The sequence below is a fragment of the Delphinapterus leucas genome, chromosome 1 (assembly GCF_059928025.1).
Source record: "Delphinapterus leucas isolate spDelLeu-1000000601 "Yukka" chromosome 1, BTC_Dleu_Yukka2, whole genome shotgun sequence".
Classification (NCBI taxonomy): Eukaryota; Metazoa; Chordata; class Mammalia; order Artiodactyla; family Monodontidae; genus Delphinapterus; species Delphinapterus leucas.
The window spans coordinates 78,477,446-78,497,278 of NC_143129.1; the positions used below are offsets into that span (position 1 = coordinate 78,477,446).

A 19,833-nucleotide genomic window follows, 5' to 3' on the forward strand; every position below is an offset into this window, starting at 1 on the left:
TTAGTAAAGCTGAGGGGGCCTGCCCAGAAGGGGGCTGTAATTGAAAGCAACTGCTTCTGTAACACTACGACGGATGGGCCACTCACTGTTAAAGGGCTTTAAGTGTATTAGCTCATTTAATTCAGCTGTGGGGTGGGGCGGGGCCGGCTGGGCATGAAAAGAGGTCCACTCACTCAGCAAACATTTGCAGTCTATTGTGTACCAGAGGCAGTGAGGCACTGAGAATACAGAGGCGTGTTAAGGAGTTTATAGTCCAGTGGAGCCTGCTTTCTGCAGCATGAGGGACTGCAGTTAGACCTAAGGAAGAACTTCCTCCAAGGCAGAGGGTCAGTGAAAGGGGGCTTTAGGAAAGGAGACTTCTATTTCTGGAGTGAGGGTCAGGAGGAGCAAGTACAGGTTGGCCCGGGGCCAAGGTCTGGATTTGGCATCCTGGCTTTGTGGAACATTGTCCACATGAGGAGGCCTATTTTACTCGGTTCACATTGCTCACCTTCTGCAGGTGCTCAAAATTTATGCTGCCTGGATTCAGGCTAGGCCTTAGTATTCCGTGTCCTGGGAGGGGGCTGTGCTGAGGGGAGGGGACACAAACTGGCCCCCTGGGTTCCCAGAGGGTGTGGGCTGCTTGGGGCTTCTCAGTTTCATGTCTAGGGCCCATTTCCTTCATTTGCATAACGAACTCTCAGGGACGCTAGGGAGTTCCCCCAAGCCCCCTCCTCTTTCTTAGCCACTCAGGAAGTAGATATTGCTGAGCTGGAGCTTTCTGACTGCTGAATCAGGAAGAAAAAGCCATGAACCCAAGGGGTATGTTGGGGAGGGGCCAGGACACTAGGGACACTGGCCATTCTGGTTACCCTGTCTCGGTGATCCTCATGCCCATCACAGGCCATGAGGCCACCCTCTCTGTCACACCCATGCACCCACAGCAGCACTGGTAAAGTGGGGGGACCCCAAGTCCCAGATCATAGGATGCTCTCTGGTGATAGGCCCAGCATGTGGAGATGAGCCAAGGGAGGCTGGAGCTGGGGGACAGCTCCTGGCCATGCAGGGGCGGGGAGAGCCTGTGTGTAGACCCCCTGGACTCTGCCACACGGCCCGGCTTGGCCTCCAGGGTCTGGTCTGGGCCCTTCCAATTTAAGCACTTGGTATTTTAAGCACTTGGCTCTTCTGCCCTTTCCTCTGGGAACTTCCCCAACTAAGAGCTCAGCTCTGGGGTGCCTTCGGGGAATCACTGGAGTTGCGGCCCAGCGGGTCCTCTTGGGCCTTCCCCTCTCAAATGGAAAAATTCTGTTTCCTTTGGCCAGTTCCCTAAACTTATTTCCCTGCTGTCCCCCAACCTGCTGTTCCTCCCTCCCATCCCTGCCCTTCATTCTTCAGCCTCACCCCCTTTCCCGTTGCCCTCAGCTCAGCCTTCTCTCACCACTGCTCCCTCCAGCCCTTACCCCCTCCAGGATCTTCTCCGTCTCTTCCTGCCTCCCCAGGTCCTCCAGGCCCTGGCTTTTCCCTCCTGCCTTTCACTCCCACCCATCTGGTGAATGGGGGCATGGGGGTGGTGGCTAGAGTGCGGTGGTGGTCACCTTCAGGCCTGCACCACGCCATAAGCTCCTTGAGGGTCAGGGGCATGTGTTCCTTTTGAGAACCACTCCCAGCCCCCTCTGCTGGGCCCAAGGACATGCTGGATTGGTGGGCTCTTGCCATGGGAACCTCCCAGGGCCACCCTGGTGTCAGGACGTCTCCTCCTCCCATCTCGTTCTGGATCACAGACGTTCCCGGTCCCTTCACACTTCACATGCTCACAGAGGGTCTAGAAGGGACACCGCAGGGTGTGGGTATGGGGCTATTGCCCTGAACCCAGACAACATCTGGTCCCTCCTCTCTGCTTTCACCACTCAGCCGTTTGAGCCACAGAAGCTCCTTATAACTAATTCTTGGTGAGTTGTCTGAGTTCCCTATACCTCCTCTGTGAGCCTTCCTTTAAGGTTGCTGCCCGTCTCTCTGGTAGCCCTTGGCTTCCAGAATAGGCCCTGCCCATATAGAACCAAAGCAGGCCCCTTCCCCGCTCACCCGTTCTTTATCCTGGGCCAGGTCTCTTCTAACTAGCTAGACCTGTGGCCCGGGCAAGCTTTCAATCAGGAAACCGTCTCCGGTCTCCACCACTGTGCACCTATGGGCCTCCTCGCTTTAGGGCTAGGCTTTCTCATCACTGAAGTGAGACTGTGGATCCCCCCTCGCGGGTTGTTGTGATGATGGAGGGAGTCACCCAAAGACAGAGGAAAAGACTTTTAAACTGTAGAGTACTGTCAAAAAAGTTTTATTTTTATTTTACTTAACCTCTAAGGGGAAGCCGAGGCCTCTGTGAACTACTGATATGAACTATATGATATGGGAGCAGAGGGTGTTGGTTCCCAAACCACGTAGTAGGAGCTGGCGGGGAAAAGATGCCAACTAGCATTCAAGACCCAACACTGTGCTAGGTGCCCAAGGGGGACCACAATCCTTGCTCTTGAGGCTAATTGGATTAGTTTAACACCGAGCAGAGTTTTAAAAGTACTCTCTTAATGGTGCCAGGGAGGTGGAGAGGAAGGAGGGGGTGGCCTTTGAGCTGGACCTTGAAGATAATAGGATAGGTGATGGGGAGGGTATTCCAGACGGTGGAACAGCCCGGTGGGCAGACGGTGTTAAGTTCATGTTCCTGTAAGGAAGCAAGTTCTCCCACAGGCCTGCCTGCAAGTCTAAGGGGGGAGCTTTACCATAGCAAATGGGGAGGGGTGCCACTGAAGGCACTGAGGGGCAGGGGGCATGAAAAGGGAGATACACACTGGTGCAGGGCAGCTGGCAGCCGGCAGCCGGAAGGGTGGAATGGAGAGATGTGAAATTGGAGGTAGTTAGGAGGTGTCAGCCAGCAGCTCAGAAGGGAGATCACACAGGCTTGATTTAGAGCTGTGAATTAGAATGGACTGGCCTTGGATGGGGCAAGGACAAGGGAGAGGGAGGAGTCAAGGACACCCTGAGCTTCCCAGCCTCATGACAGGTGGATGACTGCATTCTCATGCAATATCAGGAAAGAAGGAGGAAAGGCCGAAGCTGGTTTTGTAGGGGAGGGGATGGGGGTGAGGTGGAGGTGGGGTGTGTGGGCAGGGTGGGGACGGGGAAGCTGCTGGGCTTGATTGTACAGGATGTGGAATAGGGATAGAGCCAGCCTCCCGGCAGGTCTCCCCTCTGCTCCATCAAGTTGCTTGTCCCCACCTCCCAGTCCTTGTGTCCCTCCTACCCCCCACCCCACTCCCACGTTCCTTTCCAGGGCAGGGGCCCTTTGGAGAAATTCTTACCAGTCTGTACACTTACCTTTACTGGGCCAGATGGGAGACACCCAGAAGAGGGGAGTGACTCGTCCACTGAGGTCATCACTGAGACCCTTTTCAAAGTCAAAGCGACAGGTCATTGGGTGGGGCACGACGGGCAGAAACCTGAAGCCATGCACCGCTCAGAGGGAAGTGTTAGACGGCCCCCTTTGGAAGCTCAGTCACTCATGGGCCAAACAGATCTGCCAGAAATGCTTGCTCATCTGGAATGTGGCCTGGGCCCTCGTTGGGGTAGTTTTGTAGGGAGGGCCCAGTGTAGGAACCGTGGCATGAGGCCTGCAGAAAAACAGGAGACCCCTCTCATCTCCCAGGGCTGGGAACTTTCAGAGCCTTTTCTCTACCTTTTATCTCACGGAGTAGACCTTAAAGACGGGAATGCCATGAATCTCTCTCTTTTATACAGATGAAGAACTGAGTGAGAGAGGAGGTGACTTGCCTCAGGTCCTGTCATAGCTGGACAGTGACGGTGGAGGAAGACTGGCCCCCGGGCAGCCCTTAGGACACCAGTGGGCATTTGAAGTGTCTGGAACTGCTGCTTGCCACACCCCCTTCCCCAGAGCTGACCCAGGGGTTGGATACAATATCTGAGCTCCCATCTGTGGGGTCCTTCAGCTACTTGGGGCACCTGGCCCTGGAGGCATTTCCTCTCCGACCACCAGCTGCCACCTGATTGGCCCCAGCTTGTGGGTAGAAGGCCAGCCCTGGAAGGGCCTGTCATGGGCATCAGTCCTACCTCTTTTGTTGTTCAGAGGTGGAAACTGAGGCCCCGAGATGGAAGTGACTTGTCCAAGGTCACAAAGCTTGCTAGGGACAGAGTGGAGACCAGAGCCCAGGGCTGCTGATGCCTGACTAAGAGTCCCCTGTTCTTCCTGCCTCCGCTCCTCTCTCTGGCTCTTCGTGCTTGGCACTTAGGCTCTGAGGTGAGGTCTGGAGGAGCGGCTTGCTCCAAGGCAGGTCTTCCTCTGCTGCCCCATGAGCACTGACTTCACTCATGGCTCCTTCTGAAGAGATGCCTGGTGGTGGCCACAGGGGGGCAGCAGTGGGAGGGACAGGAAGGTGGCCTTGCGGTGGACAGGGCTGAGAGGGAGAGAGGGACCTCTGAGAGCAGCCCTGGAACCAGAGCAACTGAGTGTGGGGTTATGAGTTTTCAGGCTTGAGGATACCCATAAAGGGCCCTTCTAGCCTCAGGAGTGAATCCAGGCTCCCCAACTCTCTGCCTAAGAGCCCCCATTCATTCACTCATTTAGTTATTTGTCAATCACTTACGGAGCACTTATACTCTGTGCCTGGCCCTGGGCTGGTACCACTTGATATTCTTTCCAGCAACCTGGTGGGTGTTGAGTTCAGTGTTGAGGGGAGAAACATGGGAAGGAGTGGCCACTGCCTGCTGAGGCCAGACCTGCAGGTCCAGGGGGCTGCCCTGGCTGGGAAAATGCTGGCTTTGGAGCCACACAGACCTGGCTCCACCACTTTTAGCTCCTGACTCTGAGGCACGTGTCTCAATATCCTTTGGAAAATAAACATCAACGTTTATCACTAAGATTGTTAAATAACAGTCCCAGAAGGGAAAGGTGGGGGCAGAGGGATAAATTTGGAGTTTGGGATTAACTACTATATATAAAATGGATAACCAACAAGGACCTACTGTATAGCACAGGGAACTCTACTCAATATTCTGTAATAACCTTATGGGAAAAGAATCTGAAAGAGAATGGATATATGTATATGTATAACTGAATCACTTTGCTGTACACCTGAAACGAACAGAACACTGTAAATCAACTATACTCCAATATAAAATAAAAATCAAAAAAAGAGAAAATAAACATCAACCTTTATCACTGACTATTAAATAAGTCAAATGAAATCAATAAATCGCTTTTTTTTTGTTTTTTGGCTTCCCCACGCAGCTTGTAGGATCTCAGTTCCCTGACCAGGGGTTGAACCCAGGTCACGGCAGTGAAAGCCCAGAATCTAACCTCTAGGCAATCAGGGAACTCCCCTAAATCACTCTTTCATAGTAGTTGAAGTGGTGTTTGTTCCCCAGCTACAAGGTTACATTCACCGCAAAATAATCTAATGGAAAAACAAAACTATGTCTCAAAATCATGAATCTTTGTTTAAAGAAGAATCTCTGTTCTCTCACTGTATTCAAGATTCAGATGTAGCCACCATCCTTGGGTATGTTAGTTAAATTTTTGGAGCTTATTTCTTTTGAAAATTGGAGGATCCTTGCTTTGCCTACATCATCATCATCGTCATCATCATTATTATTATAGCATGTATGAGAATTTTATTCTTTTGTAAGGCTGAATAATATTCCATTGTAAATATGTATCACATTTAGTTTACTCATTTATCTGTTGATGGACATTTGAATTGTTTTCATCTTTTGACCATTGTGACTAGTGCTGCTATGAACAAGAGTTTTATATCTGTTTGAGACTTACGTGCAAATCTGTTGGATATATACCCAGAAGTGGAATTGCTCATCAAATGGTTATTCTATGTTTCATTTACTTTTTGCATAGTGCTTTGTCTACATTATGGACGTGATAAAACAGGAGTATGAAGTTAAAAGTATTTACCGGCTGTAGTAGATGCTCTTTGAATGCTAGAGGCATGTTTTTCTATATATATATATTTAATAATTTATTTTTTAAAAAATCAACTTATTATTATTATTATTTTTTAAATTTATTTACTTATTTTTGGTTGTGTTGGGTCTTCGTTGTTGCACGCAGGCTTTCTCTAGTTGTGGTGAGCGGGGGCTACTCTCCGTTGTCATGCGCGGGCTTCTCATTGTGTGGCTTCTCTTGCTGCAGAGCATGGGCTCTAGGTGCGCGGACTCCAGTAGTTGTGGCACATGGGCTCAGTAGTTGTGGCTCACAGGCTCTAGAGCGCAGGCTCAGTAGTTGTGGCGCACTGGCTTAGTTGCTCCGCGGCATGTGGTATCTTCCCAGACCAGGGCTCAAACCCATGTCTCCTGAGCTGGCAGGCGGACTCTTAGCCACTGCGCCACCAGGGAAGCCCCTGTTTTTCTATATATTAATTTACAGATTGCTCAAATTTTATCTTGGCTGTACAATATTCATTGAATTGTGCCTCAGTTTCCTTAGCCATAAAAATGAAGGTAAAATCTCTACCTTACAGTGATGGAAATAATTTGTAGACCAAGGACTGAACAGGAGAATCCAACTTTCCATTGGTCTGCTGGAGGGGGCACACTGTCTGGTGGAAGGTTGGTTGCTCCCCTGGCATCCCCTTGAGCGAGCAGCCTCTCACCTCCAGGGACATCTTCTGCCTGATGCATTTCTTAAAGCTAGAGAACCGGACAAAGTGAGAGCTGGGCATACCTTCTATTTCCTCTGGCTTCATCCTCACTGGGTACTTAAAGAATTTGGGGGAGGGGGTTCATGAGAGGAGTGGGACCCTAAGTGTCAGATTCTTCAGTTGTTTGTTTGGAAGTTGTTTTGCCCCTTCTCTTTGGTGTGGGATCCCAGGGTTGGGGGCAATGTACAGCAATCTATTTGGTGAATGCCTGGGCAAATCTCTTAGTTATAATGAGCTTCGGTTGTCTCATTTTTAAGTAGGGGTAGTATTGTTTATGTCATATGATTGAGAAAAGGTCTGGCACATAGTAAAGGCTCAATAAATATTAACTATTAGCTATCTGGGGGAGAGAAGTGAGTAAATTGACAGTTACAATGTAGTGTAAGATGCTATGTAGGGGTGAGCATAGGGTGTATCAATCAGGAGCATAGAAAACAGGTGTCTACGTCAGATGGGGTGGGAGGACAGGGAAGGCTCACTGAAGGAGGCAAAACAAGCTAACTGTTAAAGTACAAGTCGGAGTTTGTTTCACGGCGAAAAGATGGGAAGCGTGTTTCAGGCAGAGGGAACAACATCTATGAGGATGCATAGAGCCATTTCCAGTTTATACCAGAGCATCCTGCAAGTGGTAATTTATATCAATTTTCCCTCTCCAATTCTGGGATGAAGGCTCTCATGTCCCATGTTTTTTTTTTTTTTTTTTGGCCGTGCCGAGCAGTATGTGGGATCTTAGTTCCTAGACCAGGGCTCGAACCTGCACCCCCTGCATTGGAAGGGCGGAGTCTTAACCACTGGATTGCCAGGGGAGTCCCTCTCATGCTCCCCTTTTTTAAAAAAAAATAAATTTATTTATTTATTTTTGGCTGCGTTGGGTCTTTGTTGCTGCGTGTGGGCTTTCTCTAGTTGTGGCGGGTGGGGGTTACTCTTTGTTGCAGTGCGCAGGCTTCTCATCTTGGTGGCGGAGCACGCACTGTAGGCGTGTGGGCTTCAGTAGTTGCAGCACGTGGGCTCAGTAGTTGTGGCTTGTGGGCTCTAGAGTGCAGGCTCAGTAGTTGTGGCGCATGGGCTTAGTTGCTCCACAGCATGTGGGATCTTCCCAGACCAGGGCTCGAACCCGTGTCCCCTGCATTGGCAGGCGGATTCTTAACCATTGCGCCACCAGAGAAGTCCCTCATGCTCCCTTTTTAAGCTCTCTTGAAATTGCCTGTCTCCCATGAGAATAAATGCTGAGAGTAGTCTCCGTTTGGTTTATTGTTGCATCTCTAGCAGTACCCGGCACGTTTTAGACATTTAAATACATGTTGAATGAATGAATGGACTTCTCTCCATCATCTTCTCATAGACTCAGACTCGCCCTCTTTTCTTTCCCTGTTGTACTACTTCCTTACAACCCTACCGCATTCTGTCCTTCATCTGCCAGGCTCCGTTGCCCCTGAAGCAGTGATGGTCAAACACATGAGGACTGATTCACAAGTCACATTTACACTGACCACTCCAGCAGAGGGAAATGCTTGGGTCAGTTGGACAACGACCATGGGAAGATAAACTGGAACCAGAGCATGGAGCTGAAGCAAGGGTAATTGGTGGTGTTGCTGAGCCAGGATGGCGTCTGGTTCCACTGTGGGACAGGCTTGCCCTGGAGGGGCAGACCTTGGTACCTCCTGTTTGGGATTCCCTCTGCCTGGGCAGGGTTGGAGGGGCACTGACAAGGCCAGCTCCTCCCTCTTGTAGGCTCTGCAGAGCTGTATGAGCTGCTCCCCTGCAGGCTCATCCTGTCTCTGGGTGTGTTAATAAAGTGAGCAGGCTTCCTTCAAACAGGGCTTCCTTCTAAGCTGTCTTCTGAGTCAGTGAGGCAAGCCTCTCTTTAAATGGCCCGTCCCTTTAGTGAGGGGTGACTCTCAGAGGTAACTGTATTCCTGAGTTCTGGGGGCACTTCTCTGTTTTCAGGGGCCAGCACTGGCTTCCTCAAGTGTCATCTTCCGGAACCCTCATCGGGCAGCAGTGTCCGGCATCTCTGGCTTCCAATCTCAGTCCCCATGAAATCTGGCCGCTCCCTTCCTGGGTGGTCTCCGCTCCTGTCAGGCACTCCTGCTCCTTCCCCCTTTCCTGCCTCACCCTCTGCAGCAGCCTGGCCTTTAGACCAGACGGTTCTACCCTAAAAATAGTGCCTCACATTTGTGCCGTCCTGTACAGATCAGGAAAGCTTTCCACACATATTCACTTATTTGATATTCCCTTTGGTTGTGGAAGGAAGGAGGAGCAGGTGTTAGATAACATATGAAGAGTTTCATGGGCCCTGGGAGGGAAGCACTCCTCTGGGGAGTGCTTGAGCAAGTGACCTTGGAGGGTAGGGTGGATGGGTGTGTGAATTTGCAGGTTGAATGGTTTCTGGTGATGACAAGGCCCAGGGTGTGTCCATGGGAGCTGGTGTCTGAGGAGGAGAGGAAGAAAAAGCCTTTGGACATCTGAGGTCAAGGCTTTGAGCTGTCAGGGTGTTGGATGGGCTGACCACTCGGATAGTGAAATCACTGAGAATGACGATGGGAACCGGGTGGACAAGAAGACAAGGTGCCAGTGGCTGAGTCTCAGTACAATGAGAACGAGCATCAGGAATGGTGGTTGTCAACACTGAAGAGGGGAAAAGGGTAGCTCAGCCAGGTGGTATGAGTCTTAGAGAAGCCAGAGTTTTCCAAGAAGCAGAGGAGGGATGGTCTGGAAGCTGAAATGGGGCGAGAGGGAGACGACAGACACCAAGTTTATGTATGCTGAGGTCTGAGGGCTGGGGGAGAATAAGAGTCCTCCCCTGGGAGGGTAATAGGGGACAGTGAGGGTCAGTTGAGGCAGGGAGCAGGAGAGAGCTACTGAGAAGAGGCTGGGGTGTGGGGGATGTTTTCTGATCACTGGGAATTCCAGGGGTCTTTATTCTAGGAGGGGTGTGGGGAAGGGGTGGGGTGTAGTTTGGTCAGGTGAGGGAAGAGACTCTGGAGTTCTGACTTCTTAGTGATGACTCAGGAAAGCAGGAGGGTGAGTGCAGTTAATCCTTTCTAGTCTCTGCTGGCAGAGGTGGGATTGGTGCTTTCAGTGGAGTCCCAAATAAACGCTTGTTGAAGGTGAGCTGGGAAATCTGATCCTGTGTTGGAGTATAAACTTTGAAATCACACAATGCTCAGAATAAATAACTCCATATTTGGATGATACTTGAGAATATACAAAGCATTTTTATTGTACTTTATCATTTTTTTCCTCATTTCCTTCTTATTGTAACCCTGTGAGGTGGCTACATCCCTGCGAAGTGTCAGAGCCGGGATTACAACTCCATGCTGCCTTCTAAGCGCATGGATATGTACAGTGCTTTCTGAGTTACAAGAAAAAAGACCTTCCCGAAGTCCATTTTTGTGCACCTGACCATTGACCATTCTAATTTCCTTAGCTTCTCCTGTGCCATCTTTTCAATATTCAGAGAATTAATGGTTTTTCCCAAAGAAAACCTCAGTTATCTTGATATGATAGCTTGTAAAATGGAGGCAGTAATGGCTTGCAGGCTCTGTTTTGACAAGCTCAGAGAGATACAGGGCAGCGAGTCATAGCTAAAGATGACTCCACTTACTTAACTGGGACTAGCTGTCAGCTGCTGTGGGCAGAAGTGGGAATTCAGGAAAGGGGCAGATCACCACCACTTATTTTTGCCCCTTGAACTCCTGGCTGAGAGCTAGACCCCAGATAAAACTAGGTAATCTCAACAAACAAACAGAAAACAAAACCCCCCAAAAAACCCAACTAGGTAATCTCGTCCAGGGGTGGCTTCAAAGCCCCTTTTAAACCTATTCTATTGATGTCATTCCAAGCTCTCTCGCTTCAGAAAACCTTTGGAAAGGAGGCTGCGGCTAGAAGAGCGATGTGAATCTTTTCGCTGGGCTTAAAGGGTCGAACTGTAGCGGCCTCTCCAATTATAAAACCCGTTTAACGATAAAGTAACGCGTTTGTCTAAGCTCCTCCCCAGCATGACGTCACCAGACACACCCCTCGAGTCCTCGCCTCATTTCATATCCAGAAAGACCTATTTTCCCTGTGGGGCATATACGGATTTGCTTTAGCACATGCATTAAAATGCACAGATAAACAGGTAGTTTTGAAAACTTTCTCAACATGAACACGTTTATTCTTTTTTTTTCATGTTTGTAGGGTTGTGTGGAAGGCAATGTGAGGTTCACTTAGGAAATTTTAAGACGTCAGCCCCCCCTCGGAGGAAAATAGTTGCGTCCAATTCCCGCCCCCCAACGTGTCACGCGTGTCAGCTAAGAAGGCGGGACCGTGACGTCAGAGTCTGGGCGGGTTGGACGGTTCCAAATGAGTTCTGGTAGGGGAGCTTGTATAGGCTAGAAGGCTGCCCTAGGAAGTAACCTTCTTTCTCTCCATAATCCATTTGTGCAGGCTTTAATTTAAAGTCACGGAAGCACGTGTGCGGGCTGACAGTCCTCTCCACGGCCATGAAGAAGACGGGGGCGGAACCCCTCCTTGTTGCCGCTCCACCGAGTGGCCGCCTCCATTCTGGGCCAGGTGGCCTGATTTAAGGGATAGGGAAAAGTGTCAGTTTTAGGGATCTCAAAGGGTGGCGGCACCATGGCCCCGCTGGGAGGCGCCCCGCGGCTGGTGCTGCTGTTCAGCGGGAAGAGGAAATCCGGGAAGGACTTCGTGACCGAGGCGCTGCAGAGCAGGTGTCCGCGGGGCGGGGAAGGGGGAGGGCCGGGGCGACCCCGAATCACGTGACACGAGGGGTATGTTGGGGTGTGATGGAGTGAGCTTTGGAGTTGAGGTCCTCGGGTTGCAGGGCAGAAGGAGCGCTGGGCGGCGAGAAGTGAAGGACTGTCACCGTCACGTAAAACAGCAGTCTGCACACGCCCGCCTCAAAGAACCAGGGGGCCACCTCTCCGAAGACTGTAAGCTGTAGGTCTCTCCAAGAAGCATTAGTAACAGTTACTACCAAGGCACGTTTTTATACATCATTCTTAATCCTCCAGACAGTGTTGCGAGGTGATGGTTGCAGAAAAGGAAACTGAGTCACAGATAAAAGATTTGCCTCAGACCACACCTCAGTTGTATCAGACTTCAAAGACGAATCCTTGCCCAACACACCACCTAATCGCTGCGGTTTACTGAGCCTTTATTGTGTGTCACATAGTGTTGTTAGGTACTGCGTGGTATTATTAATCAGTATCTCCATTTCACAGATGAAGAAACTGAGACTCTGAAAAGTTAAAAACAAACAAACAAAAACCCAAACCCAAACTTGCCAGAAACACAAAGTAATCAGTAGATCCAGAACTCAAATTCAGCTTTAGCCTAGCTCCAAGGAATGGGTTCCTTTTGCTTTACCTCACTGCTTCTCCTAATAATACCTTTTGCTCAGGTTTTCTCCCAAAGCAAGATGTTCTGTGTGGGAGTATTTTTGTTGGGCTAGGAGAGCACAGAAGCCTGAGAACGTGGAGTGGGGCTCCCCTCCTCTTGAAGGCCAGTGTGGTGAGGGTAACAGGAGGCTGCTTTGGGACACCATGGGGGTTCTAAGAGGTTGCGGAAAAGCCCAGGGCAGAATTTGCTGCCCTAATCTTTCACCACTAAGTATCCGCCACCTTTTCCTAAGTAACATTTCTTCTTACCACCCAACACATAAATCAATTCGCGATCAGAAGCACAGGCTCTGGAATTAGACTGCTGGGATTCAAATCCTGACTCAACCACTTATTCGAGTGTGATCTTGTTCAAGTTTCTTTTCTTTTTTTAAAAATAAATAAATTTATTTATTTATTTTTGGCTGTGTTGGGTCTTTGTTGCTGCGCACGGGCTTTTTCTAGTTGTGGCGAGCGGGGGTTACTCTTCGTTGCGGTGCGCGGGCTTCTCATTGCGGTGGCTTCTCTGGTTGCAGAGCACGGGCTCTAGGTGCGTGGGCTTCAGTAGTTGTGGCACGTGGGCTCAGTAGTTGTGGCATGTGGGCTCTAGAGCGCAGGCTCAGTAGTTGTGGCGCACGGGGCTTAGTTGCTCCAGGGCATGTGGGATCTTCCCGGACCAGGGCTCAAACCCGTGTCCCCTGCATTGGCAGGTGGATTCTTAACCACTGCGCCACTAGGGAAGCCTGTACAAGTTTCTCATGAGAAAGTTTTGTCATCTGTGAGATGGAGATAATAATAGGGTGATTGTAAGGATTAAATGAGATAACGCACATGAAGGGCTTGGAACAATTCTTGGCATTTAGTAAAGGCATAGGAATTAAATATTGGCTTTTATATTTATTTTACCCATATTGGCTTTGTTACTTGCAACGGTGCTTTGGGTGAGTCACTTTTCCTCACTCAACCTTAGTTTCCTCATCTGAAACATGGAAATAAGAACATCTATCTCACCATGTCAGTGTTTAAGTGAATCTGTAAGCATCTCAAGGTCAGGGCAGAAATCATGTATCTTATTCACATTCGTATCACCTGGATCCAAATATAGAACCCAACAAATGGTTGGCTGAGCAAATTGAACAACTGAATGAATGAGTTATTTATGTGTGGTGACGAAGTCAGTTGAGACTGAGATACCCCTGGCTGTGAGAGAACTAGTTCAGGGGCCCAGCAGCAACTGAATCCAGCCAGAATATTGCTAGGATGTTCACACTATAATTATGCTTTTATTTGTTTTCCCTGTTAGTTTCAGGGCTCTTTCACATTCGAGTTTCATAATAGTCCTGTGGGAGACAGAAAAGAAACTGTTATCCCCATTTTACAGATGAGGAAATCAGGGAAGTTGAGACCTGAGAAAATTATATAGATGCCAGTAGCAGAAATGGGGCTTCACTCTGCTGGGGCCTGGAAGCTTTAGGTTAACGGGGTTCGGATCTCCCTGTCTCACAGACTTGGAGCTGACGTGTGTGCTGTCCTCCGGCTCTCTGGTCCACTCAAGAAGCAGTATGCTCAGGTAGGTGGTGGTTCTGTGGCATCTGGTGGGTTGGAAGAAGCCAGCTCCTGAGCTTTGGTTGCTGTGCTGTTGCTTGAGTCACTAGCAGCATCTCTCTGGCTCCTTTTGGCAGGGTGGCAGACGGCTCTCCGCTTTCTATAAGTGGACCTTTTGGGGGCATTTTCTGTTTAAGTTTCTTTCCCATCGGCCTTACTCACTTCAGGCCACCTCCCTAGAGCGTGTTCAGGAAAGTGTGTCCAGAAAAGGCTGTAGACGCGAGTTGGCAGCTATGATGCCATGTTATTGGTAAGGGTCTGTCCCCTTATTCAAAAAATATGACACACATCACCCCCACTTCCCCCATTAAAGCTGGCCTGCAACAACCCTTGGAATTCTCCCCTTAGAAATTTAATCACATGACAAAAGCAAGATGTAGAACAGTGTATAGAGAATGCTGCATTTGTATAAAAATGGGGAAAATTGTAAATATATTTGCTCATACACTTAGCCATTCAACAAATATTTATGGGGTGCATTCAGCACCGTTCTAGGTGCTTGGGATGTGTAAAAGCCTGGGCAGGATACATAAGAGACTGGACCATTGGCTGCCTCCAGGGAAGGGACCTACATGGCTGGGGAACAGAGGAGGGAGAGAGATTTTTCACTGTAAACGATGTTTATCTTTTGAATTTTGAACCATGTAGATTAAAAAAAAATAGGACTGCAAAAAATAAATAGGAACTCTCAGGATCTTAGACTTCAGAAAGGGAGCCTGGAGGGTGGGATTAGCTCCCCACACAATGAAGAGCCTGATCTTCGCTTACATTTCTGTCCTTGACCTCTAGGCGCACCCTTCCAGGGACCTGTGCTCATGGCCCCTTGGTCAGTTGGCCTGAGAGTGAACTTCTGGGTCCACACAAAATGAATTTGTCCCCTCCTTCCATATGACGGCCCCATCTCCATGGGAAGCATTCTCCTGTACCATTGGGTCTTCTCCCACCACCTAAACAGACCCATTCGTAGCATGGCAGCCTGGGGGATCCTGGGAATAACATTCAGTGGTTTTCAATTTTTTTTTTTTTTTTTAGTGGGAATCTTTCCCAAGTGAAATTGGATGCAGAAATTCCTTGTGTCCAGTAGATAGACTGGGAGCGACTCTGAGTGGAGTGGAGGCACTCAGCCTTCCCCAGTGGGGCTTGGGCACCTCCAAACCCCAGGGCTCGGAGGAGCAGTTTGAAAACCACTGATCTGCTTCCAAACTTCCCAAATTAGGCCCCACTCCAGACCAGTGAGCCAGGCTGGAGGGTGGGGTAGGGTGAGTGGGCAGGAGTTTGCATTTCTAAAACCCCAGTAGGAGACGGATAGGCCAGCCTGTGCCCGCTGTTTTTAAGTCCAGCACTACTTCATCCATTACTCCCATTTGAAAACAAATTCAAAATGAAATGTTAATGCATTGATTTTTTAAGTTGCAATGGGGAATATAATTGACAAGCAGACCATAATGCTCCTGGTGGCTAATCTTCCCCTGTGGTAAAAAGTACATGGTAGGGCTTCCCTACCCTACCACTGGCAGAATCTGCCTGCCAATGCAGGAGACACGGGTTCGAGTCCTGGTCCGGGAAGATCCCACATGCCGCGGAGCAACTAAGCCCGTGCACCACAGCTATTGAGCCTGTGCTCTAGAGCCCATGAGCCACAACTGCTGAGCTCACGTGCCACAACTACTGAAGCCCGTGCGCCTAGAGCCCGTGCACCGCAACGAAGAGAAGCCCCCGCTCGCCGCAACTAGAAAAAGCAGCCAAAAAAAAAAAGTACATGGCAAACTAGTTTATAGTTTATAAATGGGAGATGGCTGCTGGCCCCACCTTGGAATAGGGTGCAGGTAGGTGATTTGACTTGCTGGGTCACGGCCCCTTCAGTTTGTACGTGAAGAAACTGAGTCTTTCGGGAGAGGGTCTTGCTGCAGTGAATGCCAGGGGAGCTGAAACCTGAACTGAGTGATGTTTTTCAGACCCCCTCCCATCCTGGGACCCTCTGGATGGCCCCTCCTGCTCGTCAGTGTCCCTGGAGAAGGGAAGGCTGGGTCTGGAAGGGGTTCCCTAGGGTAGTCAGAATAGCCCCTCCTGCTCCAGGGGTCCAGGAGCGCTCAGAGCCAAATGTAGTGATGCTGATGCAGCAAGGGTGGCCGGAATTTGGGGATGGGGAAGGGGGTGAGGGGAAGGGGAGAGAGACAGGGAAGCCAAGTCTCCTGGGCTTTGGGATGGGGACAAACGATGCCAGAGGGGGTGTGGAAGGACACAGAATGTGATGTTTTCAGATTTCCCACTTTAGTTGAAGACTAAGCCTGCGCTCAAGGGAGGTAAACTAATTTCAGGTTTAGTTTAAGCCAGAAATAATTGGGAAGGTAAAACTGTTGCAAAAGAGAAAACCACATCGCACATTTAAAGACAAACTGAAACAATCTCTGGATTATCCCAAGGCGTTTCTTCCATCTGCCAGTGTTTGGGAGTTCTTAGTTTCTAGGGCCCTTTCCCCTGCAGGCCTCTGGCCTGGCGGCAACCTCACGAGTCCTTGCGGCAGTCCTCAGGGAGGGCACGTGAGGGGAGGGGTGGCCCTCCCTCTGTTTTAGGGAAGACCTAAGTGAGGTTGAGACGGTGGTGGCATAAACAGAATGTGCTTTGGGCAGGAGCACGGCTTAGACTTCCAGAGACTCCTGGATGCCAGCACCTACAAGGAGCCCTTTCGGAGGGACATGATCCGCTGGGGGGAGGAGAAGCGCCAGGCCGACCCAGGCTTCTTCTGCAGGAAGATCGTGGAGGGCGTCTCCCAACCCGTCTGGGTAAGTGGGCTCTATGGCAGCATTAGGAAAATCTGTTTTCCCCAGCCCTCTGCCTCTCCCCAGACATATCTCACATGTGTCCATTTCTCTCTCACTACGGCCAGCCCCTGGTCCAAGCCCCCACTGTCTCTCACCTGGACAGTCGTAGCAGCCCTCACACTGGTGCCTGCTTCGGCTCTTGTTCCTTGTGATCCATTCATCACACAGCAGCCAGAGTGACCTTTTAAAAACATCAACCAAGTCCTGTTTAGAACCCTTTGTCCCACTGTTTTGAAGGACAGAATCAAAATCTGTAACGTGAACTTCTGGGCTTTGAACGATTGGCTCCTGCTGCCCTTTTAGCCTCCTTACTCCTTAAGCCGCAGCAACATTGGCCTTCTCTCTGTTCCTCAAATAAATCAAACCCCTTCTGGAATCAAGGCCTCTGCCCGTGTCCTTCTACCTGCCCGGACTGCCCTTTCTATCCCTCTTCACCTGGTTAGCTCCAGCTCAGCTCCCATGGCACCTCTACAGGGAAGACTTCCCTGATGCCCAGGTCTTAACTGGCGCTCCTGGTCAGGTGCTCCCATAGCACCTTACCCTTTTCCTTCCTCATTCATTCTGGCAGCCAGTAGTATCTTATTATTTTTTTTTTTTTTTTTTGCGGTACGCGGGCCTCTCACTGTTGTGGCCTCTCCTGTTGTGGAGCACAGGCTCCGGACGCGCAGGCTCAGCGGCCATTGCTCACGGGCCCAGTGTGGGATCTTCCCGGACCGGTGCATGGACCCGTGTCCCCTGCATCGCCAGGCAGACTCTCAACCACTGTGCCACCAGGGAAGCCCCCAGTAGTATCTTCTTGTAGCAGGACTGGTTCCAGGTGATTTGGGGATACATCATGTGAAAATCTGATGAAGTCCCTGCTCTCAGGGTACTTACATTAAGCTGGGGGCAGAGGGAGTTAGGCCCTAATAAAATACAGAATATGTCAGGTGGAGATAAATACTAAGGGACAAAATAAAGCAGGCCAGGACTCTGAGGAGGGCTGGGTTGCTGCTTTATTAAAGGTATCAGGAAGGTCTCACTGATGTGATGACGTTTGAGCGGGACCTGAAGGAAGTAAGGGAGTGACCCAGATGGGTTTTTGTGGGTGAAGCGTGAGTGGCAGGAGGTGAGGTCAGATCATTGCAGATTCTCTGGAAGAGCCTGGGGTTTCTCTGAGTGAGACGGGGACTCACTGGAGGGTTTGGAGCAGAGGAGAGGCATGGTCTGCTCTAAGGTTTATAGAAAGCTCTCCCTGGCTGCTGCGGGAGGGCAAGAATGGAAGCAGAGAGGCCAGGCAGAGGATCTTTCCACAAGACAGCAAAATGGCCGTGGCTCGGCTTGGGGTGGTGGTGGAGTGGAGAGAAGGGGCGGATTCTGCACAGATTTTGAGGATAGAACCAATAGGATTTCCCGATATGATGGCTCTGGGGTGGAAGGACAGGAGACAAATCCAAGGGTTTTGTTCTGAGTAGCTAGACAGATGGAGTTGTGATTTTCTGAGACAGGGACGGTGTGGAGGAACAGGTTTGGGGACAAAATCAGGAGTTCAGTTTCAGAGTGGTAAGGTAGAGATGCTTGTTGATATGCGCTGTGATTACCTGGTAATTAGTGAAGCTGCATCTTTAGAGTCTGTCTCTCCCACCAGACAGTGAGCTTCCTGAGGGCAAGCACCGGGTCTGTTGTGCTCACCACTCTATCCCCAGTGCCTAGCACAGTGCCCGGCACACAGTAGGTGTTTGGCATAGTACTTGTTTAAGAGCTGGGTGAATGAACATGTCCGCAGCATGGACAAAAACAGCTGACCTCTTTATTAGCTTATTCGTTCGTTCATTGACCATGTGCTCCTGAGTGCTCCTTATGTGTCAGACGGTGCTAAGGGCCAGGAATAGAGCAGTGAATGGAGACACAGTTCTTCCCCTCATGGAGCTGACTCTACAGAGTGCAGATCAGGCAATAAACACACAAACAGATAAATAGTGACGGTTTCATGAATACTTAGTGCTCAGAGAAAAATAAAAAGCATATAAGAATTGAAAGGGACAGGAAGGGAGCCAGGATGGTAGGGACAGCCTCTCCGAGGAGGTGATATTTGAGCAGAAACCTCCATGAAGCAAGGGAGCCTCCCTCATGATTATCTCGGCAGAGGGAGTAGGATGTGCAAAGGCCCTGAGGAGGAGACCCGGTTGGTATGTTTAAGAAACAGCAAGGTTGTCAGTTGGCTGCAGTAGAATGCATGAAGGGAAAATGATGGGAAGTAGGTGCCAGATCTTATAGGTCCTTGTAAATTGGGGTGAGAGCTTTGGATTGTATTAGAATTATGGGAAGCCTTTGAGAGATTTAGGGCAAGGGGCTGATGGGAATCACATTTACGTTTTAAAAGGCGCTGGGGGCAGGGACCGATTAGGGTATCTTTGTTTCTGGCACCAGTTTGCTCATCTGTAAAATGAGTGCATTGGATTGGCTGATCTGACTTCAAAGCTTGAGGTCTCTTCTTCAGCTCAGCGATGACCAACATGACCGTAGAGTACAGTGTGGGCATGTCGGGCTGTGGAGTGCAGCAGTCAGGAAGGGCTGCCTGGAGGGAGGAGGGGATGTCCGTCCCAGCTGGCTGGGTAATAATAGGGAATGGGGCTACACTTTCCTGGGTTTTGTAGTCCATGCTCCTGTTCATTTGGACTGGGTCTGGGTCTTCTCCTCTTTCTCCCTTACCCCCTTGCCTTGTCCTGTTGCTCCCTGCACCATGTCCTGTTGGGCACTTGTTTGTGTCCTTTCCCTGCAGCTGGTGAGTGACACACGGAGGGTGTCTGACATCCAGTGGTTTCGGGAGGCCTATGGGGCTGTGACGCAGACGGTCCGCGTGGTGGCCACAGAGCAGAGCCGACAGCAGCGGGGCTGGGTGTTCACACCAGGTGAGCTGCTCACAACCTCTGCCCCAAGGCTCTGCACGCAGGCCAGCCGCCCCACCTGTAGACCAGGCCACCCACTCCTGGGCTCTCGGTCTGGTCTTCCGCTGTCTCCCTGGCAGGCTGTGGGGAGTGAGCAGGGGATTATAAAAAGGAGTCTGAGGCCTGGGCCTCAGGAGCACCTCCAGATTAAAAAGTGGAGTCGGGTAGAAGATGGTATCCTTGGGGATGAAGGTTGCCCCGTGACCTTGGCCTGGTATCCTTCCTTACCTGGGCTGCCTTCTCCAGGCCAGTGGGCTTCTGGAGGTCTGGCTGGGACCCATTTCCCTGGTCCTTCACCTTTGCTTTCCAGCCTGGTGGGGGGACTGACAGTGGGTCAGAGGGTAGGCCTGACAAACTTCACTCCTGTTTGATTAACAGAGTAGGGGGAGGGGGGAGAGGAAGC

General features: G+C 50.3%; 1 protein-coding gene across 1 annotated transcript in view; it reads left to right on the forward strand.

Annotated features, from left to right (window-relative positions):
• The first annotated feature begins 3,125 nt into the window (after positions 1–3,125).
• Positions 3,126–19,833, forward strand: part of PMVK (phosphomevalonate kinase) — a 37,755-nt gene continuing 21,047 nt past the window's right edge. Inside the window, exons 1-4 of the mRNA XM_022559551.3 lie at positions 3,126–11,407; positions 13,583–13,646; positions 16,312–16,464; positions 19,265–19,394. Coding sequence (XP_022415259.1) covers positions 11,313–11,407; positions 13,583–13,646; positions 16,312–16,464; positions 19,265–19,394 — 442 coding nt within the window. The 5' untranslated portion in view covers positions 3,126–11,312. The remainder of the gene's footprint in view (positions 11,408–13,582; positions 13,647–16,311; positions 16,465–19,264; positions 19,395–19,833) is intronic.